The 25,511-nt window shown below is 31.9% G+C and overlaps 3 protein-coding genes across 3 annotated transcripts; all 3 read right to left on the reverse strand.

Moving 5' to 3' along the window:
* Positions 1 to 9,704: 9,704 nt before the first annotated feature.
* On the reverse strand, positions 9,705 to 11,449 carry LOC149516604 (F-box/kelch-repeat protein At3g06240-like). The gene has a single exon (XM_089766295.1). It carries the CDS (start codon positions 11,249 to 11,251, stop codon positions 10,079 to 10,081), a length of 1,173 nt encoding a protein of 390 aa, XP_089622421.1. The 5' UTR covers positions 11,252 to 11,449; the 3' UTR covers positions 9,705 to 10,078.
* Positions 11,450 to 15,251: 3,802 nt separating this feature from the next.
* On the reverse strand, positions 15,252 to 16,424 carry LOC149516605 (F-box/kelch-repeat protein At3g06240-like). The gene has a single exon (XM_089766296.1). It carries the CDS (start codon positions 16,422 to 16,424, stop codon positions 15,252 to 15,254), a length of 1,173 nt encoding a protein of 390 aa, XP_089622422.1.
* A 4,000-nt stretch (positions 16,425 to 20,424) lies between these two features.
* Positions 20,425 to 21,597, reverse strand: LOC149516606 (F-box/kelch-repeat protein At3g06240-like). Its single transcript, XM_089766297.1, has one exon. The coding sequence runs from the start codon at positions 21,595 to 21,597 to the stop codon at positions 20,425 to 20,427; it is 1,173 nt and encodes a 390-aa protein (XP_089622423.1).
* Positions 21,598 to 25,511: the final 3,914 nt, after the last annotated feature.

A 25,511-nucleotide genomic window follows, 5' to 3' on the forward strand; every position in this document is an offset into this window, starting at 1 on the left:
CTACCCCAAGACCTCAAAATCGCCCAACTAACCTCATAGGTGGTTCGCGGGAGCAACGAATTACTCGTGAGAAACCTGTGTTTGACCCAATTCTAATGACTTATATAGAATTATATAAGGAGCTTTACAACAGTCATTTGATTGCTCCAAGTAAATTGGAACCCCTTAAGCCACCTTACCCCAAGTGGTACGATCCCACAGCCCATTATGACTACCATTATAGGATTGCTGGTCACTCAACCAAAAATTGCATCACCATGAAACACAAAGTGCAACGGTTGATTAAGGATGAGATGATTTGCTTTGATACGGGAGGGATGACTACATTGAATGTTAGTGGCAATTCTTTGCCAAATCATAATGTGAATGCTATAAGTGAAGATAAAGTGGGACTTAATCAAGAGGAGTGGGTTCGCCTTTGTCCGTCAGATTATGAGTTGAATAATTGGAGTACCATCAAGATGCTTGTGACTTTTGATACTAATACAATGTAATTGTAACATCTAAATAGCTATTGCCCAAGGCATTAGGGTGATTTTTTTTGTTTGGGCCATTTGTCTTTTATTATTTTGAATAAAAAATAGGAATGATGTATTTTCATTCATTTCTTCTTGTGTCTTTATTATTTCCATCTTTCCAAGCGCATCTTGCCAACATATCCCATTTCATTCAATTTCAGGTCTTTAAATGAACATGAAGATAATCATGATAACAATCAAGAGGTTAGCTTTGAGAATTCAATTAACACTGATGACCTTGACAATGAAGAGAATTCTAAAGAATATGTTATGCCTCCGGACCTAATGAGATTGATTGAACAAGAAAATAAGCCAATTGAGCCTCATCAGGAGGTAGTGGACTTAGTGAATCTGGGAGATGAAGAGAATAAGAAAAAAGTTAGAATGGGCACTTTACTTTCATCAAGAGATAGGCAACGATTGGCAAACTTACTTCGAGAATTTATAGATGTATTTGCTTGGTCTTACCAGGATATGTCAGGGCTGAGCACAGAGATAGTGGAGCACAGATTGCCTCTAAAGCCAGAATGTAAGCCAGTTCAACAAAAACTGAGACGGATGAAGCTCAAAATGCTACTAAAGATTAAAGAAAAGGTGAAGAAACAATTTGATGCAGGTTTTCTACAAGTGGTTAAGTATCTAGAATGGGTAGCCAATATAGTCCTAGTTCCTAAGAAAGATGGAAAGGTACAAATGTGTGTAGACTATCGAGACTTGAATAAGGCTAGCCCAAAGGATAACTTTCTTTTGCCTCATATCGATACACTGGTAGATAACACGATTAAGCATTCGATTTTCTCTTTTATGGATGCTTTCTCAAGGTATAATCAGATAAAAATGGCTGCAGATGATATGGAAAAGACTACTTTTGTGACTATGTGGGGAACTTTTTGCTACAAAGTCATGCCTTTTGGGTTAAAGAATGCTTGGGCAACATATCAAAGGGCCATGGTAACACTCTTCCATGACATGATGCACAAAGAGATCGAGATGTATGTAGGTGATATGATTGCAAAGTCTTGTGAGGATGAAGATCATGTCACCAGCCTCAAAAAGTTATTTGAGAGGTTGAAAAGATTCCAGCTCAAATTAAACCCAGCCAAGTGCACCTTTGGGGTAAAATCAGAGAAGTTGCTAAGCTTTGTGGTTAGTGAAAGAGGAATTGAAGTCGATCCTGATAAGATACGGACCATTCAAAATCTATCACCTCCCAACACACCAAAGAAAGTTCGAGGTTTTCTGGAGAGATTGAACTACATTTCTTGGTTTATCTCTCAGCTTACTTACAAATGTGATCCCATATTTAAGCTTCTCTATAAGAATAATCCTGCAAATGGAATGAAGAATATCAAGAGGCGTTTGATAAAATTAAGCAATACTTATCGAACCCTCCAGTATTGGTACCATCTGTTCCAGGAAAACCTTTAATTTTATATTTAACTGTATGTGAAAATTCAATGGGATATGTGCTGGGGCAGCAAGACGAGGCTAGCTGAAAGGAGAGAGCTATTTACTATCTGAGTAAAAAGTTCACGGAATATGAATCCAAGTATTTTTCATTGGAGAAAATGTGTTATGCATTAGCATGGACTGCCAAAAGACTCAGATAGTATATGCTCTATCATACTATGTGGCTCATAGTGAAACTGGATCCAATTAAGTACATCTTCGAGAAGCCTTCTTTGTCTGAAAAAATTGCTAGATGGCAAGTAATGCTCTCAAAATATGATATTATATACATGAGCCAAAAAAATAATAAAAGGGGGCGCTATAGCAAAATTTCTTGCAGATCGAGTTACTGAAGAGTATGAGCCAATGAAGTTGAAATTTCCTGATGAAGACCTAATGACTATTTCCCAATTGGAGGAAGGGGAGCATGGAAAAAAATGTTGGAGAATGTACTTTGATGAAGCTACTAATGTCTTGGGGCATGGAATTGGGGCAATTCTGATTTCTCCAAAAGAACAATACTGCCCTGTAACAGCAAGGTTAAATTTTAATTGCACAAATAACATCGTTAAATATGAGGCATGTGTCATAGGCTTACAAGCTGCTATAGATAGAAAAGTGAAAGCACTGAAAGTGTTTAGAGACTCAACTTTAGTTATATATCAGTTGAAAGGAGAATGGGAGATAAGAGATTCAAAACTCGTTCCATATCATAAGTATATTCTAGAGTTGATGAAACAATTTGAAGATATCCAGTTTGACCACTTACCTCGAGAAGAGAATTTGATTGCTAATGTATTGGTTACTCTGGCTGCAATAATTCGAATTAATGATAATACTGATATTCAGCCCATCAAGTTAGATGTTAAGGATATACCAAATTATTGCTCTAATGTAGAAGAGGAAGAAGATGGAAAGCCCTAGTATTATGACATCCTACAGTATATTAAAGATTAGCAGTACCCAGTTCAAGCAACAAAAAATGATAAAAGGGTCCTCCGAAGATTGGCTATGAGCTTTTTCCTGGATGGGGATATCCTATACAAAAAAAGTAGAGATCAAGTATTATTGAGGTGCGTAAGTAAGATTGAAGCAAGGAGAATCATTGAAGAGGTGCATGATGGAATATGTGGGGCACATACCAGTGGACATATGATGGCAAGACAAATCATGAGAGTAGGATATTATTGGTTGACGATGGAGAATGATTGCATTGAATATGCTCGTAAATGCCATAAATACCAGATATATGCTGATAAGATCTATGCTCCACCATCTGCTTTACATGTTATGGCACCACCATGGTCATTCTCAATGTGGGGCATGGATGTCATTGGTCCAATCACCTTAAAGGCTTCTAACGGGCACAGATTCATTTTTGTGATGATAGATTACTTCACAAAATAGGTAGAGGTAGCATCATATGCAAGTGTGACACGATCTGTGGTTTGCAAGTTCATAAAGAAAGAAATCATTTGTAGATATGGACTTTCGGAGAGAATTATTTCAGACAATGCCAAGAATCTAAATAGTAAGATAATGCAAGAAATATGTGCTCAATATAAGGTCAAACATCATAACTTGGCACCATACCGTCCGAAAATGAATGGGGCAATTGAGGCAGCCAATAAGAATATAAAAAGGATTTTGGAAAAAATGATCGAGACTTACAAAGATTGGCATGAAAAGTTGCCATTTGCATTGCATGCATATCGAATGTCAGTTCGCACCTATACTAGGGCAACCCTATTTTCTTTGGTTTATGGGATGGAAGCTGTACTACCAGTGAAAGTAGAGATCCCTTCCTTGAGAGTTTTAAAAGAAGTTGAATTAGAAGAAGCTGAATGGATTCGAGAACATTATGAGTAGTTAAATTTCATAGAAGAAAATAGATTGACTGCACTGTGCCATGGTCATCTATATCAAAGAAGAATGATGAGGGCTCATGATAAGAAGATTCGACCCCGTTACTTTCGAGAAGGAGAGTTGGTCTTGAAAAGAATTCTCTCAATCCAACACGATAGTAGAGGAAAATGGATTCCGAATTGGGAAAGACCGTATGTGGTGAGACGAGCTTTTTTGGGTAGAGCGTTGATACTAACTGAGATGGATGGAAATAATTTACCCCATCCTATAAATTTTGATGCTGTGAAGAAATACTATGCTTAAAAAAATGAAACAATTAAAAAATTTAAAAATTTAAAAAAAGAAAAAAAAATGAATGAAAAAGGAGGACTCAAGGCGAAAACCCTAAAAGAGCGGTTTGAGTCATAGGGGGTTTGTCTAAGTTGAAAACCTGAAAAGGCAGCTTAGATAAGGAGAATACAGCATCAAATTTAAAAGTTCGCTGACATGGAGGCTAGCAAATTCGAAAGAGTTCCAAGTTTGTTAAATACATCAGAAGGTTGGGTTTTCAGAAAAAACTTTGAGATGTGTTATCATGATTATCTGATTGTTCATTTTGGGCTTTGTTCCCATACTTATCCTTGTAATTCTCCCTTGGCTGAAATTAGCCAACATTTTACTAATAAGAGACATTCTATTTCATTCTTTGTGTCTTTTTCTGATGACTGTTTCTCAACCATTCTTATTCCTTTCTTCTTAGTACCCCACCATAGAAGAAATGTGCAAATGCATTCTTACTTTTTGAGTTTGAAATAAAGATTGATGAATGAATAACAACATGAAATATTTTTTTTATATTACATTGAATAAGTCAAGAGTGATAAAGGCAGAATCGAGATGTTCAGTTCCTGATTAGGACATTGAATCTGGGAGGAGATTTCTTACAGGAAGAATGTGAGTGGAAGAGACAATTAAGAGCTACACTGGCTCGATCTTAGAAGAGCAGTGTAATTGGATCTTTGAAGAATCAAAAGGGCTTGATGCCTAAAAAAAGAGCTTGAGAAACTTGAGTACCATACATTGAATAGGAATTAATTGGCCAACATTTGCATAGCATGCATTGAAATTCATATGCATTGCATAGCATATACTACTTTCAGGAAAATATAGTATATAAATTCAAGAAGCAAGAGTATTCCAACATCCCACATAAAAAAGACAGATGTGAAGATATTTTCAAATTTGAAAAGAAACTTGTTAGGTAAGTTCCTAATCCTTGAAATAGGATGTCTTTTGGTATCAGGGTTGATTTATAAGACCTTTGGGCATAATCTCCTAAAATTCCTTCAAACACAATTTTCAACTCCTTTGGACATGATTGTCAAGGAGCAATTTACTTTCCAAAGTCGTGGTGCCTCTGTTTAGAGGTGCAATTTACTTTCCAAAGTCGTGGTCTGTTTAGAGGAGCAATTTACTTTCCAAAGTCATGGTGCCTTTGTTTAGAGGAGCAATTTACTTTTCAAAAGTCGTGGTGCCTCTGTTTAGAGGAGCAATTAATTTTTCAAAGTCGTGGTGCCTCTGTTTAAAGGAGTAATTTACTTTCCAAAGTCATTGTGCCTCTGTTTAGAGAAGCAATTTACTTTTCAAAGTCGTGATGCCTCTGTTTAGAGGAGTAATTTATTTTTCAAAGTTGTTGAGCAATTTATTTTTCAAAGTTGTTGAGCCTCTAATTAGAGGAGCCATTTATTTTCCAAAGTCGTTGAGCCTCTGATTAGAGGAGCCATTTATGTTTTTCAAAGTCATTGAGCCTCTGCTTAGAGGAGCTTTGATCAAAAATAAAAAAAAACAAAAAACAAAAAAATAAAAAATGTCGAGTTGAGTCTTGACTGGATGTCTACGTCTTTGCGCAATTTCTGTTTCACAGAAAATGTGCAAAGAAGGGCAGCTGTAGACACCCAATTTTATCCAAGCCCAAATCAATTGGGCCTGGTCCAAATAGGTAAGTCTATTTTATTTTTATTTTTATTTTTATTTTTTTTGTATTTAACATTTTTATTTTTATTTTTATTATTTTATATTTTTTTTCTTTTATTTTTATCTTAGGTATTTACTCATTTATTACTACTATTTTATTAATATGTATATATCTTTATTATTTTTTTCTGTTAATATTTATATGTATATAAGATTATATATTATCTGTTATTTAATTTTAATTTATCTATTAATTTTTTGATTTATCTGATTTATTTTATTTTTTTATTTCTTTGATTTATTCGGCTAAAATTGGATTGGAATTCAATCAAAAGAGTCAATGTTGGATTCAATGATTGAATCCCGATCCAAAGAGGAATTGGGATTGATCAGAAACTCTTCTGATCAATCCCTATAAAAGGGATCCTCAGGAACATAAGGAACACACAGAAAAAAAGAGAGAAAGAAGCTACTGGCTGAGGAAAAAAAAAGCAGACAGAAGATTTTTGAAAGCTAAAAGGGGTTTAAAAGCATTAGAATATCTTTAGGAATCAGGGGGAAATTTTTGGAGATTTTTCTGTGATTTTTTTTTTTGGAAATTTCTGGAAAATTTCCAGATTTCGGTGAACTTTTCGACGAAAGTTGAATTTTTTGACGACAATTCCGACCAAGTTTGAAGTTTTCGGTCAGCTGCCCAGTTTTCGGTGAAGATTCTCAGAAACTGACCAACTTTCCGGTAAACTTTCGACGAAAAACTCAGATTTCGATCAATTTTTCAGAATCCAGTGAATATTCAACCGGAGTTCTTCAAAAGTTTTAGAAAGAAGGGAGAGAAAAGGAAAGAAGAGAGAGAGAGGAGAGATGGCTTCTGCTAAAAAGTTGAAGGAACCAGCCTTATATATTTTCCCAAAACAACACCGTTTTTGCGTTAAATAACCAGAGGATCCGCGCACTTTGTCAAGATCCAACCCGACCCGAGTGTCGACCCGCTTTTCGACCCGCACGTGATCTGTCTCCCCGAGCCATTAGTCGAGCCGAGCCATTCTCCGAGCCGCTCCAGGTTTTTTTTTAATTTATTTATTTATTTATTTTTATTATTAGATTATGTTTATTTAATATTCTTTTATCTTTATTTTATTTTTATTTTTGTTTTACTTTTCTTTATTTTATTTATTTTTTTATTTCCACTTTGTTTTATTATTTTATTTTCTTTAGATAAAATCCAAAAAAAATATTTTTGGGGAAAAGTTGAAAGTATCAATTTTCCTTAAAAATAAATTTTTAAAACGGTTTTTGAGGAAAAGTTGAAAGTATCAATTTTTTTCGAAATTAAAGTTTCCAAAAAATATTTTTGGAAAAAAGTTGAAAGTATCAATTTTCCTTAAAAATAAATTTTCAAAAAAAGTTTTTTTTTGAGGAAAAGTTGAAAGTATCAATTTTCCTCGAAAATCAAAGTTTTCAAAAAATATCTTTGGGGAAAAATTGAAAGTATCAATTTTCCTTAAAAATAAATTTTCAAAAAAAAATTTTTTGAGGAAAAGTTGAAAGTATAAATTTTTCTCGAAATTAAAGTTTCAAAAGATATTTTGGGAAAAAGTTGAAAGTATCAATTTTATTCGAAATTAAAATTTCTAAAAAATATTTTAGGAAAAAGTTGAAAGTATCAATTTTCCCTGCACAAAAACAATCATTCTTTTCTTCCTTTTTATTTTTTAATGTTAAATAATCCGACGATGGAGCCTCTACAAGTGAAACAGTAGTTTTCTTGCATACTCTTAAGGTGAGGAAATTTTTTCAATTTTCTGCTAAAAGTATTAGAGTCAATTGAGAATAATTTTTAATAATTAATTACTTGATAAAATTTTAAGGCTCATTGGATAACACAAATTTAAGCTGGTACCATCTTTTGATGGGTGTTGTGAGGGTGCTATAACCTTCCTCACACATAACCAAACTCTCGAATCCTGTTCTGGTTAGTAGACTTGAACCTATTCTTTTAGGGACCCTTAAATTTAGGTATTTCCTGAAATGACAGACTCCTTAGGTGACCAATCGCACCTAGATAAAAAAGATTGGTAGTGACTCCTTCAAGTCAATGTCTAGTGATGGATCCTCGGATCTAGACGTTATGACAGGTAGCTAACTAGACTTTGATCGGTCCAACTGAACTGGTATTGAACTAGATCTGATCTGATTTGAATCGCAAAAAATCACTCTAGACTGCTTGAACAGCAGGAAACCACTCTAATCCATTAAACAACTCTAGACCATTGATTGATCTAATTTAGTTTTTTTTAGTTTTTTTTATGTTCCAAAATATTCTTTATATAAAAATAGAGTTTAAATTTTTGATAATTTTAAATTTTGTTACAAAATAAATATAAAAATTTTCTTTAAAAATAAAACTAAAAAATGAAAGAGTAATAAATAAAATAAGAATAAATTTTCCGTCTTCTCTATAAAATAAAAAAAGTTTAACTAAAATTAATAATAACAAATGAAAAAAGTTAAATTTTATCTGACAATGAGATTCTAAGAAAATTTGTATAGTGATTCCTACAAAATCTCTATGTAAGAATTTTTTTTAAATGCTATTAGTTATTAGAGTATTTATAAAAAATTTTCAATAAAAATATAAATTCCTTTTTCTTCTATTTAAAAAAATAATAAAAATAAATAGTAAATAATAAAAATGCAAAAATTAATAAACAAATTTTTCTAAAAGAAAAGCTATATTTGTTCTAAAAAAGATTACTTGTAAATAAAGAGAGTAAAAAGAAAAATTTTTATCTAATGATGAGATTCTAAGTTAATATGAGTAGTGATACTTAAGAATCTCTAAATGAGAATTGTTTTTTAATATTATCAATATATTGGAGTATTTATAAAAAAAAAATTCAATGCAATAAAAATCTTTCTTTTCTTCTAAAATATATATAATACAAAATTATCAATAAACAATTTTCTTTAAAACAAAGAGATAAATAAAACATGCACACTAGTATTTAATAATTTGCATTGCCTGCATATCATAATTAATTTTTAAATAATAAATACGAGTCTTTGACAATAATATTCTAAAAAAATTTGAGTAGTGATTCCTAAAACTTCCTAGGTGAGAAAATTTCTTTCAATGTTACTAATATATTGGAATATTTTTAGAGTTTCTTTAATAATTAGGTTCTAATTTATTTTTTTAAAATAAAATGGATTAATCTTAAAAATAATAAAAATAATAAACAAAAATTTGTAAAAAAGAAAAGCAGAGGAAATAACAAAACTAGAAATGAAAATAAAGTAATAAAGGTAGTCAAGAGAATTATTTTTAAATACCCAAATTAAGATTTTGTTGTCAAAATTAAAAAATAACACATAATTAATTAGTATCATTTTTCAAAGAGCGTAGTGAAAGTACTAATCCTTTCCTACGCATAATCAACTCTCGAATTTAAATTATATTTACAAACCCAAAAATTATATTTTTAATAAATTTAATTAATTTTAAAAAAAAATCAATCACATCTAGTCAAAAAAAATGATAGCGACTTCATTTATTTTTAAATTCATCTAACAATTCTAAAACGGTTATGACAAAATGTATAACAATAACATAATAGTGATAAGCCAATTTATTGATTCACGTATACTAAATAAATATTAAACATATACAAATATATTGATTCTCTCAATCAAAATTATTTACAAGTGTAAAACTCATTATAAAGTTCAAGTTTTACCACGAAATTTATATATAGACAACTCAACAAAACCAGAAATGGCCAAAGTTAGATTAATTAAGCTCCACCACGAATTTTTTTAATCAAAACCATCAACTTTAAACATAAAACGAAAGAAAATAGATGCGTTAACTAGGACAAATTAAACACAACCAAGAAATTTGTACTTAATTCCCCAAGTTTATTCGAAAACAGCAAAACCTGTTGTACTGTTTATATTGTCAAAGATGCACAAGTGAGGTTCCGTCAATCAAATTGGCACTTTTCTATCGACTCCAGGTAGCATTCACCCTTGTAATAGCCATGAAATCGATCTAAAAACCACTGACGTTACCATCTTTAGGCAATAGCAAGAAACTCCAATGGCCTACGTCTATATATTCATTAGAAAACCAAAGACTGAAAATTGAATGCCATGTAAGATAAAAGAAAATGAGAGAAGAAAATCTAACAGATGTTTCTCAATGCAAAGGTACCGATACAGTTTATCTTGATAGTAAAAGGTTGAACATTGAGTAAAAGCATAACTAAATTGTAAGTATCAGCAAATGAAAATTAATGGTTGAATGCAGTTCCTCCCCTGAAAGAAACTAGGCTCTCTGCATAAAATGCTAGCTCTAATGCAGTTCCATCAAATTGGAGTGTCTTTATCTCTTTGTTATCTCCATGATGCCACGCCAGAAAGTTGCTTTCTTCGTTAACAAAGAAGATTTCACCATCGCTGCCCACTCCTAATGGTGTAGTGGCAGGAGGAAGAGATTCAATGGTGAATAATTTTGTCCAAGAGTTCTTTAGACCAAGTTCACCCAACACCCATACATCATAGCAGCCATCTGTCACATAATAATCATGACAAACTAACCCACCAAGTGATCCGTTGATTTCCATTAAATAGGTAAGATAGCGTGTTGTTCTACAGTTCTTACCCAATCTCCCATCAGGGAATGGTGTTGTAACGAAAACTTCATTACTCATGTCAAATGAGAGGAGCAATTCTTCACTATCAACATCTGCCAAACAGTGATAAAATCCGTTGGAGTAGACTTGATAGTTCCTATAACTATGGAAGAATTCAGCAGTTAAGTTGTCATTCAACTTTCTCCAAGAATCAGTAGTTAAGTTGTACAAAGCAACTCGGTTACCTCGGGGGACTTTGTCGAAATCACCCTCCCAAAATGTGTCAATCCTAATTACTTTATACTCATCTCTCTTGGAATCATAACCCAGACCAGCTACATCAATGGAATTTTCAGAGCTTAACGGACACTCTAAAGAATACACTACATCAATGGTATTTTCATAGCTTGGCGGACGCTCAAAAGGACACATAGGGAGAATTTTAAATTCCTTAGTCGCAATGTTCCACAAAAGAATACCACTAACACTGTCACAAAGACAAATTATGCCATTGCAATGACCTACGATTTTTATACTTATTGGATCATCAGTAAAGGATGGTATATCAAGATTGGCAACAACATCAAGAGTTTGATTGGAAATAAAAGAGACCATAGCCTTTCTCGGTGAAAAATTCACTTGTTTCATGAGGAGACAGGTCTTGTTTTTACTAAAAGAATAGTGGGCCGTAATAAATTGAGGGCTTTGAATCAAGCAACACCAAGACTTACCAACACACCTGAATCGCTTTAGAGATTTGACAGGCAATCTTGCCAGAATATCCACCACAATATCTTCAGGCAACGAATGGGTGATCGCGGCTGCAGCCATTGATGATCTTCCTTGACGGTGTCCCCCTCTGCGTGTGTAAACGAGAGATTTGAGTATATGCAATACTTTCGAAGGGATGGGAAAACTTATGTGATTTGATTTTATGCAGCGTAAATGGTAACTGACATTTGACAGGCAACACCTCTTGCAAGTCGTCTGGCATTCTATTGGGTTATTTATTGTACCAACTATTAAATTTAAGAAAAGTGACGTCATTGCTTAACTGTTAAGTAAGCGGTTGTTTAAACATCCGTATTAATTAAAATGGATTTCGAGTTTTTAATTTTGATTGTTTGAGCTTTTTAATCAGAGTTGTTTGATATTGGACTTGTGCAAACTTCGTAGTCTTGAGTCCAAATTTTTCAATCTAAAATTACATTGGCCGAAATTTAATTTCAATCCACTTCTGCTTAAATGGATCTTTTGTGCTTAAAAGTTAAAAAGCCTATGCCATTCGGAACTTAAAAGCCCAAATTTTCAAATTCATGCTATTAAATTAGTGTTTTAATTAAATGAAAGGTAAGGGGCAAACTCCGGTGTACAAAGCTAATGCTCTCCGTTTTATGAGAGTTGATGTGAAATCTATAGTATTTTAATTAAATAAATAATTTAATTAACTAATTAATGAAAATTAAATAAAAAAATGAATAAAAATTCTAATAAAATAAAAATAAGAAAAAATTGAAAAATTAAATTAAATTAAACGCGGATGCCATGCACAAAACCGCCGGCAACAGTGTCTGCCAACCCTGCAATTCAGCCACCCTATCCATCGAACCGCCAAGCCACCCTCTAGCCATCATTGAAGTCGAAATTAAGCTGCCAACAACCCTCCTTCTTACTCGGCATATTTCTACCTACTTTTTGGTTTTTCTCATGAACCTAAAATCTGAAACTACTTATAAAAGTGAAAAAAGAAATCAACAAAAGCCATGCTACGCAATGACAATTAATAAAAATCAAGTACAATCATCGAAATATGTTGACCTATATTTGTCGAAAGTTTTCAATCATGGCTCATTGTACGTGGCCTTTCTTGTGAGATTTCACCATAAGAGTTAATAATTGTGATTTTAAAAAACGTTAATAGGTTTAAATATCATATATAAAACATTGTGTTTGAAAACGTTTTTAATGGTATATTTTCATAAATAATTTAGTTTGACATTTTTCATGTTACAATTTCATGTATTAAAAAACAAATTATTATAAACTTTAATAAATAAATTATTATGTTTTTTATGGTACAACTCTTGAAACCATATTGTCAATTCCATTTGCACATTTGTTATGATTTTATGTTATAAAATTAATCGTGCAAAGCACCGACATAAAAACTTAGTTACATAATAAAATTAATTTTTTTAAATTAAATTATTATACATGTATTAAATTATACAAAATTAAATTAACTAATTAAGAGTTAACATTCCTCTTAAAATTTTATTTAAATTACTAAAAATTTCTCAAATATCTATTTCCCATCCATATTTACTTTTCCCTCAAATCATTCACCAAAATCGAAAAAAAAAATCAATTTTAACCTTTAAAACCATGTGAAATGTATCAGTCTTACCAAATTCTTCCAAACCCATTTTCTTCTTTGCTCGCTAGTAGTAGAGCATGCCAGCATAGTTTTCAGCTTGCCAAATGCCAATCCCATTTTTCTCTGTTTCTTGTTCCTCCTCTGTCTCTACTTTTCTTCCCCATTTTGAGTCACCAAACACAACTAACCACCCTCATGTCTTGCTCAAATCCTCACTGTCTCTCATTGGAAAGATTTTAAACCGACATGTCTCATTTATCTATCCCTCTCAAAATCAAAATTGGATAAGACAACACAGAGCATAGCCGAAAGTCGACAGGTACGGAGGTTATATGAGAAATTTTTTTTTAAACCATCCACGACTTAAATTTTTAAAAATGGGTATTTGTGTTTTTGCCACGAATTAATTTCTTTTTTCTTAAAGTTTGATTAAGGCTTAAATTTATTGGATTTTAATTTAATTGTTTGAAGTTAGGGTGGGTTTTCTTCTTTGGTTTGATTTTGTTTATTGTATGAGTTGATTTAAAAAATATGAAAAATTACTATAGCATCTCGATATAATTATTATTGATCGTTATGCCATTATTTGATGTTACAAAACTCCATTGTGAGTGTAATTACCGTTCACAACCCCATCGTAGGTGAATAATGATGGCAGAAAGTGTCGCTACTACTAAATAGAAGCCGCAATTCTTTTAATAAAAACAATACATGCCTCCTCATCAAATATGAAAATTATATACATGGAAAGACTATGGTCCCTTTTATCAAAGTTCATTTAAGTGACTAAAATAGGGGGGAAAATAGATATATTCTAGTAGGGTGGGGCCTTTAGTCTAATTTAGTCTAATTGAACTCAAGCTAACGCTGCTGGTGGAGGCCAACTGTTGGATACTATTGTAAAATAACCTTTTCATGAGGCATTTATTATGTAATCTTTAATAATGCATATAAGTGTAACCAAAATAATAATAATAATAATGCATATAAGAATTATATAGAATTTTTTATCTAGATATATATTTGGAATTAAAATATGTAATTATAAATCTTGGACCGTCTAATTCTTGGTCAATAGCTTGCTACTAGATATCATGTAAGTACTCCTACTGAGAGCTCTAAAATTTAAACATCATTTATAATTTATATATGTTAATACTAACGACTAGCAAAATTATTTGGCAAATTTTGATGGTGCTTTACTTGATTAATGAGCTACTCTTTTGAAATGACGTGGAGCAAAAAACTACCCCTTAGTTAACATCACAATATGTGCATTAACAAAGAAAATTTTTTATTAAAAAAAAAATCAAAATTAATCTATTCACTCTATATCGATCATCAAATTAAAAAAACCTGATTTAAAAGGATAAAATTATTGTTTTTTATAGTAATTTACTCATAGTGCAAGCCTACGATTTCGCTTGTTTGAAAATGATTTTAGATATCTCAATTATCAATAGCATTATTACCATACATAAGGTAATTATTACCACAGGATTTATATTCACCCGGTTGCTTCCGTCGATAGCGATGCAAATAAATCCAACCTTTAGCACCAAATAAATAAATAAATCCAACCTTTTTAGTTTCATGATCCTAGGCTTCAAAAAGATTAAACTTAAATTAAAAATAATTTTTAATAAATTATTATAATTCAAACTGAACCTGAGCTCAAATTGTATTTCAATGAAAATTAATTTTATACACAATGCAATTGTAAGGAATTCTTGTTCGAAAAATTATTTTAACTCTCTAGAGCAATATTACCTTAAATAGTGATAAGCCAATTTATTAATTCACGTATACTAAATAAATATTAAACATATACAAATATATTGATTCTCTTAATCAAAATTACTTACAAGTGCAAAACTCATTATAAAGTTCAAGTTTTACCACGAAATTTATATATAGACAACTCAACAAAACCAGAAAAGGCCAAAGTTAGATTAATTAAGCTCCACCACGAATTTTTTTAATCAAAACCATCAACTTTAAACATAAAACGAAAGAAAATAGATGCGTTAACTAGGACAAATTAAACACAACCAAGAAATTTGTACTTAATTCCCCAAGTTTATTCGAAAACAGCAAAACCTGTTGTACTGTTTATATTGTCAAAGATGCACAAGTGAGGTTCCGTCAATCAAATTGGCACTTTTCTATCGACTCCAGGTAGCATTCACCCTTGTAATAGCCATGAAATCGATCTAAAAACCACTGACGTTACCATCTTTAGGCAATAGCAAGAAACTCCAACGGCCTACGTCTATATATTCATTAGAAAACCAAAGACTGAAAATTGAATGCCATGTAAGATAAAAGAAAATGAGAGAAGAAAATCTAACAGATGTTTCTCAATGCAAAGGTACCGATACAGTTTATCTTGATAGTAAAAGGTTGAACATTGAGTAAAAGCATAACTAAATTGTAAGTATCAGCAAATGAAAATTAATGGTTGAATGCAGTTCCTCCCCTGAAAGAAACTAGGCTCTCTGCATAAAATGCTAGCTCTAATGCAGTTCCATCAAATTGGAGTGTCTTTATCTCTTTGTTATCTCCATGATGCCACGCCAGAAAGTTGCTTTCTTCGTTAACAAAGAAGATTTCACCATCGCTGCCCACTCCTAATGGTGTAGTGGCAGGAGGAAGAGATTCAATGGTGAATAATTTTGTCCAAGAGTTCTTTAGACCAAGTTCACCCAACACCCATACATCATAGCAGCCATCTGTCACATAATAATCATGACAAACTAACCCACCAAGTGATCCGTTGATTTCCATTAAATAGGTAAGATAGCGTGTTGTTCTACAGTTCTTACCCAATCTCCCATCAGGGAATGGTGTTGTAACGAAAACTTCATTACTCATGTCAAATGAGAGGAGCAATTCTTCACTATCAACATCTGCCAAACAGTGATAAAATCCGTTGGAGTAGACTTGATAGTTCCTATAACTATGGAAGAATTCAGCAGTTAAGTTGTCATTCAACTTTCTCCAAGAATCAGTAGTTAAGTTGTACAAAGCAACTCGGTTACCTCGGGGGACTTTGTCGAAATCACCCTCCCAAAATGTGTCAATCCTAATTACTTTATACTCATCTCTCTTGGAATCATAACCCAGACCAGCTACATCAATGGAATTTTCAGAGCTTGACGGACACTCTAAAGAATACACTACATCAATGGTATTTTCATAGCTTGGCGGACGCTCAAAAGGACACATAGGGAGAATTTTAAATTCCTTAGTCGCAATGTTCCACAAAAGAATACCACTAACACTGTCACAAAGACAAATTATGCCATTGCAATGACCTACGATTTTTATACTTATTGGATCATCAGTAAAGGATGGTATATCAAGATTGGCAACAACATCAAGAGTTTGATTGGAAATAAAAGAGACCATAGCCTTTCTCGGTGAAAAATTCACTTGTTTCATGAGGAGACAGGTCTTGTTTTTACTAAAAGAATAGTGGGCCGTAATAAATTGAGGGCTTTGAATCAAGCAACACCAAGACTTACCAACACACCTGAATCGCTTTAGAGATTTGACAGGCAATCTTGCCAGAATATCCACCACAATATCTTCAGGCAACGAATGGGTGATCGCGGCTGCAGCCATTGATGATCTTCCTTGACGGTGTCCCCCTCTGCGTGTGTAAACGAGAGATTTGAGTATATGCAATACTTTCGAAGGGATGGGAAAACTTATGTGATTTGATTTTATGCAGCGTAAATGGTAACTGACATTTGACAGGCAACACCTCTTGCAAGTCGTCTGGCATTCTATTGGGTTATTTATTGTACCAACTATTAAATTTAAGAAAAGTGACGTCATTGCTTAACTGTTAAGTAAGCGGTTGTTTAAACATCCGTATTAATTAAAATGGATTTCGAGTTTTTAATTTTGATTGTTTGAGCTTTTTAATCAGAGTTGTTTGATATTGGACTTGTGCAAACTTCGTAGTCTTGAGTCCAAATTTTTCAATCTAAAATTACATTGGCCGAAATTTAATTTCAATCCACTTCTGCTTAAATGGATCTTTTGTGCTTAAAAGTTAAAAAGCCTATGCCATTCGGAACTTAAAAGCCCAAATTTTCAAATTCATGCTATTAAATTAGTGTTTTAATTAAATGAAAGGTAAGGGGCAAACTCCGGTGTACAAAGCTAATGCTCTCCGTTTTATGAGAGTTGATGTGAAATCTATAGTATTTTAATTAAATAAATAATTTAATTAACTAATTAATGAAAATTAAATAAAAAAATGAATAAAAATTCTAATAAAATAAAAATAAGAAAAAATTGAAAAATTAAATTAAATTAAACGCGGATGCCATGCACAAAACCGCCGGCAACAGTGTCTGCCAACCCTGCAATTCAGCCACCCTATCCATCGAACCGCCAAGCCACCCTCTAGCCATCATTGAAGTCGAAATTAAGCTGCCAACAACCCTCCTTCTTACTCGGCATATTTCTACCTACTTTTTGGTTTTTCTCATGAACCTAAAATCTGAAACTACTTATAAAAGTGAAAAAAGAAATCAACAGAAGCCATGCTACGCAATGACAATTAATAAAAATCAAGTACAATCATCGAAATATGTTGACCTATATTTGTCGAAAGTTTTCAATCATGGCTCATTGTACGTGGCCTTTCTTGTGAGATTTCACCATAAGAGTTAATAATTGTGATTTTAAAAAACGTTAATAGGTTTAAATATCATATATAAAACATTGTGTTTGAAAACGTTTTTAATGGTATATTTTCATAAATAATTTAGTTTGACATTTTTCATGTTACAATTTCATGTATTAAAAAACAAATTATTATAAACTTTAATAAATAAATTATTATGTTTTTTATGGTACAACTCTTGAAACCATATTGTCAATTCCATTTGCACATTTGTTATGATTTTATGTTATAAAATTAATCGTGCAAAGCACCGACATAAAAACTTAGTTACATAATAAAATTAATTTTTTTAAATTAAATTATTATACATGTATTAAATTATACAAAATTAAATTAACTAATTAAGAGTTAACATTCCTCTTAAAATTTTATTTAAATTACTAAAAATTTCTCAAATATCTATTTCCCATCCATATTTACTTTTCCCTCAAATCATTCACCAAAATCGAAAAAAAAAATCAATTTTAACCTTTAAAACCATGTGAAATGTATCAGTCTTACCAAATTCTTCCAAACCCATTTTCTTCTTTGCTCGCTAGTAGTAGAGCATGCCAGCATAGTTTTCAGCTTGCCAAATGCCAATCCCATTTTTCTCTGTTTCTTGTTCCTCCTCTGTCTCTACTTTTCTTCCCCATTTTGAGTCACCAAACACAACTAACCACCCTCATGTCTTGCTCAAATCCTCACTGTCTCTCATTGGAAAGATTTTAAACCGACATGTCTCATTTATCTATCCCTCTCAAAATCAAAATTGGATAAGACAACACAGAGCATAGCCGAAAGTCGACAGGTACGGAGGTTATATGAGAAATTTTTTTTTAAACCATCCACGACTTAAATTTTTAAAAATGGGTATTTGTGTTTTTGCCACGAATTAATTTCTTTTTTCTTAAAGTTTGATTAAGGCTTAAATTTATTGGATTTTAATTTAATTGTTTGAAGTTAGGGTGGGTTTTCTTCTTTGGTTTGATTTTGTTTATTGTATGAGTTGATTTAAAAAATATGAAAAATTACTATAGCATCTCGATATAATTATTATTGATCGTTATGCCATTATTTGATGTTACAAAACTCCATTGTGAGTGTAATTACCGTTCACAACCCCATCGTAGGTGAATAATGATGGCAGAAAGTGTCGCTACTACTAAATAGAAGCCGCAATTCTTTTAATAAAAACAATACATGCCTCCTCATCAAATATGAAAATTATATACATGGAAAGACTATGGTCCCTTTTATCAAAGTTCATTTAAGTGACTAAAATAGGGGGGAAAATAGATATATTCTAGTAGGGTGGGGCCTTTAGTCTAATTTAGTCTAATTGAACTCAAGCTAACGCTGCTGGTGGAGGCCAACTGTTGGATACTATTGTAAAATAACCTTTTCATGAGGCATTTATTATGTAATCTTTAATAATGCATATAAGTGTAACCAAAATAATAATAATAATAATGCATATAAGAATTATATAGAATTTTTTATCTAGATATATATTTGGAATTAAAATATGTAATTATAAATCTTGGACCGTCTAATTCTTGGTCAATAGCTTGCTACTAGATATCATGTAAGTACTCCTACTGAGAGCTCTAAAATTTAAACATCATTTATAATTTATATATGTTAATACTAACGACTAGCAAAATTATTTGGCAAATTTTGATGGTGCTTTACTTGATTAATGAGCTACTCTTTTGAAATGACGTGGAGCAAAAAACTACCCCTTAGTTAACATCACAATATGTGCATTAACAAAGAAAATTTTTTATTAAAAAAAAAATCAAAATTAATCTATTCACTCTATATCGATCATCAAATTAAAAAAACCTGATTTAAAAGGATAAAATTATTGTTTTTTATAGTAATTTACTCATAGTGCAAGCCTACGATTTCGCTTGTTTGAAAATGATTTTAGATATCTCAATTATCAATAGCATTATTACCATACATAAGGTAATTATTACCACAGGATTTATATTCACCCGGTTGCTTCCGTCGATAGCGATGCAAATAAATCCAACCTTTAGCACCAAATAAATAAATAAATCCAACCTTTTTAGTTTCATGATCCTAGGCTTCAAAAAGATTAAACTTAAATTAAAAATAATTTTTAATAAATTATTATAATTCAAACTGAACCTGAGCTCAAATTGTATTTCAATGAAAATTAATTTTATACACAATGCAATTGTAAGGAATTCTTGTTCGAAAAATTATTTTAACTCTCTAGAGCAATATTACCTTAAATAGTGATAAGCCAATTTATTAATTCACGTATACTAAATAAATATTAAACATATACAAATATATTGATTCTCTTAATCAAAATTACTTACAAGTGCAAAACTCATTATAAAGTTCAAGTTTTACCACGAAATTTATATATAGACAACTCAACAAAACCAGAAAAGGCCAAAGTTAGATTAATTAAGCTCCACCACGAATTTTTTTAATCAAAACCATCAACTTTAAACATAAAACGAAAGAAAATAGATGCGTTAACTAGGACAAATTAAACACAACCAAGAAATTTGTACTTAATTCCCCAAGTTTATTCGAAAACAGCAAAACCTGTTGTACTGTTTATATTGTCAAAGATGCACAAGTGAGGTTCCGTCAATCAAATTGGCACTTTTCTATCGACTCCAGGTAGCATTCACCCTTGTAATAGCCATGAAATCGATCTAAAAACCACTGACGTTACCATCTTTAGGCAATAGCAAGAAACTCCAACGGCCTACGTCTATATATTCATTAGAAAACCAAAGACTGAAAATTGAATGCCATGTAAGATAAAAGAAAATGAGAGAAGAAAATCTAACAGATGTTTCTCAATGCAAAGGTACCGATACAGTTTATCTTGATAGTAAAAGGTTGAACATTGAGTAAAAGCATAACTAAATTGTAAGTATCAGCAAATGAAAATTAATGGTTGAATGCAGTTCCTCCCCTGAAAGAAACTAGGCTCTCTGCATAAAATGCTAGCTCTAATGCAGTTCCATCAAATTGGAGTGTCTTTATCTCTTTGTTATCTCCATGATGCCACGCCAGAAAGTTGCTTTCTTCGTTAACAAAGAAGATTTCACCATCGCTGCCCACTCCTAATGGTGTAGTGGCAGGAGGAAGAGATTCAATGGTGAATAATTTTGTCCAAGAGTTCTTTAGACCAAGTTCACCCAACACCCATACATCATAGCAGCCATCTGTCACATAATAATCATGACAAACTAACCCACCAAGTGATCCGTTGATTTCCATTAAATAGGTAAGATAGCGTGTTGTTCTACAGTTCTTACCCAATCTCCCATCAGGGAATGGTGTTGTAACGAAAACTTCATTACTCATGTCAAATGAGAGGAGCAATTCTTCACTATCAACATCTGCCAAACAGTGATAAAATCCGTTGGAGTAGACTTGATAGTTCCTATAACTATGGAAGAATTCAGCAGTTAAGTTGTCATTCAACTTTCTCCAAGAATCAGTAGTTAAGTTGTACAAAGCAACTCGGTTACCTCGGGGGACTTTGTCGAAATCACCCTCCCAAAATGTGTCAATCCTAATTACTTTATACTCATCTCTCTTGGAATCATAACCCAGACCAGCTACATCAATGGAATTTTCAGAGCTTGACGGACACTCTAAAGAATACACTACATCAATGGTATTTTCATAGCTTGGCGGACGCTCAAAAGGACACATAGGGAGAATTTTAAATTCCTTAGTCGCAATGTTCCACAAAAGAATACCACTAACACTGTCACAAAGACAAATTATGCCATTGCAATGACCTACGATTTTTATACTTATTGGATCATCAGTAAAGGATGGTATATCAAGATTGGCAACAACATCAAGAGTTTGATTGGAAATAAAAGAGACCATAGCCTTTCTCGGTGAAAAATTCACTTGTTTCATGAGGAGACAGGTCTTGTTTTTACTAAAAGAATAGTGGGCCGTAATAAATTGAGGGCTTTGAATCAAGCAACACCAAGACTTACCAACACACCTGAATCGCTTTAGAGATTTGACAGGCAATCTTGCCAGAATATCCACCACAATATCTTCAGGCAACGAATGGGTGATCGCGGCTGCAGCCATTGATGATCTTCCTTGACGGTGTCCCCCTCTGCGTGTGTAAACGAGAGATTTGAGTATATGCAATACTTTCGAAGGGATGGGAAAACTTATGTGATTTGATTTTATGCAGCGTAAATGGTAACTGACATTTGACAGGCAACACCTCTTGCAAGTCGTCTGGCATTCTATTGGGTTATTTATTGTACCAACTATTAAATTTAAGAAAAGTGACGTCATTGCTTAACTGTTAAGTAAGCGGTTGTTTAAACATCCGTATTAATTAAAATGGATTTCGAGTTTTTAATTTTGATTGTTTGAGCTTTTTAATCAGAGTTGTTTGATATTGGACTTGTGCAAACTTCGTAGTCTTGAGTCCAAATTTTTCAATCTAAAATTACATTGGCCGAAATTTAATTTCAATCCACTTCTGCTTAAATGGATCTTTTGTGCTTAAAAGTTAAAAAGCCTATGCCATTCGGAACTTAAAAGCCCAAATTTTCAAATTCATGCTATTAAATTAGTGTTTTAATTAAATGAAAGGTAAGGGGCAAACTCCGGTGTACAAAGCTAATGCTCTCCGTTTTATGAGAGTTGATGTGAAATCTATAGTATTTTAATTAAATAAATAATTTAATTAACTAATTAATGAAAATTAAATAAAAAAATGAATAAAAATTCTAATAAAATAAAAATAAGAAAAAATTGAAAAATTAAATTAAATTAAACGCGGATGCCATGCACAAAACCGCCGGCAACAGTGTCTGCCAACCCTGCAATTCAGCCACCCTATCCATCGAACCGCCAAGCCACCCTCTAGCCATCATTGAAGTCGAAATTAAGCTGCCAACAACCCTCCTTCTTACTCGGCATATTTCTACCTACTTTTTGGTTTTTCTCATGAACCTAAAATCTGAAACTACTTATAAAAGTGAACAAAGAAATCAACAGAAGCCATGCTACGCAATGACAATTAATAAAAATCAAGTACAATCATCGAAATATGTTGACCTATATTTGTCGAAAGTTTTCAATCATGGCTCATTGTACGTGGCCTTTCTTGTGAGATTTCACCATAAGAGTTAATAATTGTGATTTTAAAAAACGTTAATAGGTTTAAATATCATATATAAAACATTGTGTTTGAAAACGTTTTTAATGGTATATTTTCATAAATAATTTAGTTTGACATTTTTCATGTTACAATTTCATGTATTAAAAAACAAATTATTATAAACTTTAATAAATAAATTATTATGTTTTTTATGGTACAACTCTTGAAACCATATTGTCAATTCCATTTGCACATTTGTTATGATTTTATGTTATAAAATTAATCGTGCAAAGCACCGACATAAAAACTTAGTTACATAATAAAATTAATTTTTTTAAATTAAATTATTATACATGTATTAAATTATACAAAATTAAATTAACTAATTAAGAGTTAACATTCCTCTTAAAATTTTATTTAAATTACTAAAAATTTCTCAAATATCTATTTCCCATCCATATTTACTTTTCCCTCAAATCATTCACCAAAATCGAAAAAAAAAATCAATTTTAACCTTTAAAACCATGTGAAATGTATCAGTCTTACCAAATTCTTCCAAACCCATTTTCTTCTTTGCTCGCTAGTAGTAGAGCATGCCAGCATAGTTTTCAGCTTGCCAAATGCCAATCCCATTTTTCTCTGTTTCTTGTTCCTCCTCTGTCTCTACTTTTCTTCCCCATTTTGAGTCACCAAACACAACTAACCACCCTCATGTCTTGCTCAAATCCTCACTGTCTCTCATTGGAAAGATTTTAAACCGACATGTCTCATTTATCTATCCCTCTCAAAATCAAAATTGGATAAGACAACACAGAGCATAGCCGAAAGTCGACAGGTACGGAGGTTATATGAGAAATTTTTTTTTAAACCATCCACGACTTAAATTTTTAAAAATGGGTATTTGTGTTTTTGCCACGAATTAATTTCTTTTTTCTTAAAGTTTGATTAAGGCTTAAATTTATTGGATTTTAATTTAATTGTTTGAAGTTAGGGTGGGTTTTCTTCTTTGGTTTGATTTTGTTTATTGTATGAGTTGATTTAAAAAATATGAAAAATTACTATAGCATCTCGATATAATTATTATTGATCGTTATGCCATTATTTGATGTTACAAAACTCCATTGTGAGTGTAATTACCGTTCACAACCCCATCGTAGGTGAATAATGATGGCAGAAAGTGTCGCTACTACTAAATAGAAGCCGCAATTCTTTTAATAAAAACAATACATGCCTCCTCATCAAATATGAAAATTATATACATGGAAAGACTATGGTCCCTTTTATCAAAGTTCATTTAAGTGACTAAAATAGGGGGGAAAATAGATATATTCTAGTAGGGTGGGGCCTTTAGTCTAATTTAGTCTAATTGAACTCAAGCTAACGCTGCTGGTGGAGGCCAACTGTTGGATACTATTGTAAAATAACCTTTTCATGAGGCATTTATTATGTAATCTTTAATAATGCATATAAGTGTAACCAAAATAATAATAATAATAATGCATATAAGAATTATATAGAATTTTTTATCTAGATATATATTTGGAATTAAAATATGTAATTATAAATCTTGGACCGTCTAATTCTTGGTCAATAGCTTGCTACTAGATATCATGTAAGTACTCCTACTGAGAGCTCTAAAATTTAAACATCATTTATAATTTATATATGTTAATACTAACGACTAGCAAAATTATTTGGCAAATTTTGATGGTGCTTTACTTGATTAATGAGCTACTCTTTTGAAATGACGTGGAGCAAAAAACTACCCCTTAGTTAACATCACAATATGTGCATTAACAAAGAAAATTTTTTATTAAAAAAAAAATCAAAATTAATCTATTCACTCTATATCGATCATCAAATTAAAAAAACCTGATTTAAAAGGATAAAATTATTGTTTTTTATAGTAATTTACTCATAGTGCAAGCCTACGATTTCGCTTGTTTGAAAATGATTTTAGATATCTCAATTATCAATAGCATTATTACCATACATAAGGTAATTATTACCACAGGATTTATATTCACCCGGTTGCTTCCGTCGATAGCGATGCAAATAAATCCAACCTTTAGCACCAAATAAATAAATAAATCCAACCTTTTTAGTTTCATGATCCTAGGCTTCAAAAAGATTAAACTTAAATTAAAAATAATTTTTAATAAATTATTATAATTCAAACTGAACCTGAGCTCAAATTGTATTTCAATGAAAATTAATTTTATACACAATGCAATTGTAAGGAATTCTTGTTCGAAAAATTATTTTAACTCTCTAGAGCAATATTACCTTAAATAGTGATAAGCCAATTTATTAATTCACGTATACTAAATAAATATTAAACATATACAAATATATTGATTCTCTTAATCAAAATTACTTACAAGTGCAAAACTCATTATAAAGTTCAAGTTTTACCACGAAATTTATATATAGACAACTCAACAAAACCAGAAAAGGCCAAAGTTAGATTAATTAAGCTCCACCACGAATTTTTTTAATCAAAACCATCAACTTTAAACATAAAACGAAAGAAAATAGATGCGTTAACTAGGACAAATTAAACACAACCAAGAAATTTGTACTTAATTCCCCAAGTTTATTCGAAAACAGCAAAACCTGTTGTACTGTTTATATTGTCAAAGATGCACAAGTGAGGTTCCGTCAATCAAATTGGCACTTTTCTATCGACTCCAGGTAGCATTCACCCTTGTAATAGCCATGAAATCGATCTAAAAACCACTGACGTTACCATCTTTAGGCAATAGCAAGAAACTCCAACGGCCTACGTCTATATATTCATTAGAAAACCAAAGACTGAAAATTGAATGCCATGTAAGATAAAAGAAAATGAGAGAAGAAAATCTAACAGATGTTTCTCAATGCA

The sequence above is a fragment of the Durio zibethinus genome, chromosome 10 (assembly GCF_047325235.1).
Source record: "Durio zibethinus cultivar Kanyao isolate XHJ-2024 chromosome 10, ASM4732523v1, whole genome shotgun sequence".
Lineage (NCBI taxonomy): Eukaryota > Viridiplantae > Streptophyta > Magnoliopsida > Malvales > Malvaceae > Durio > Durio zibethinus.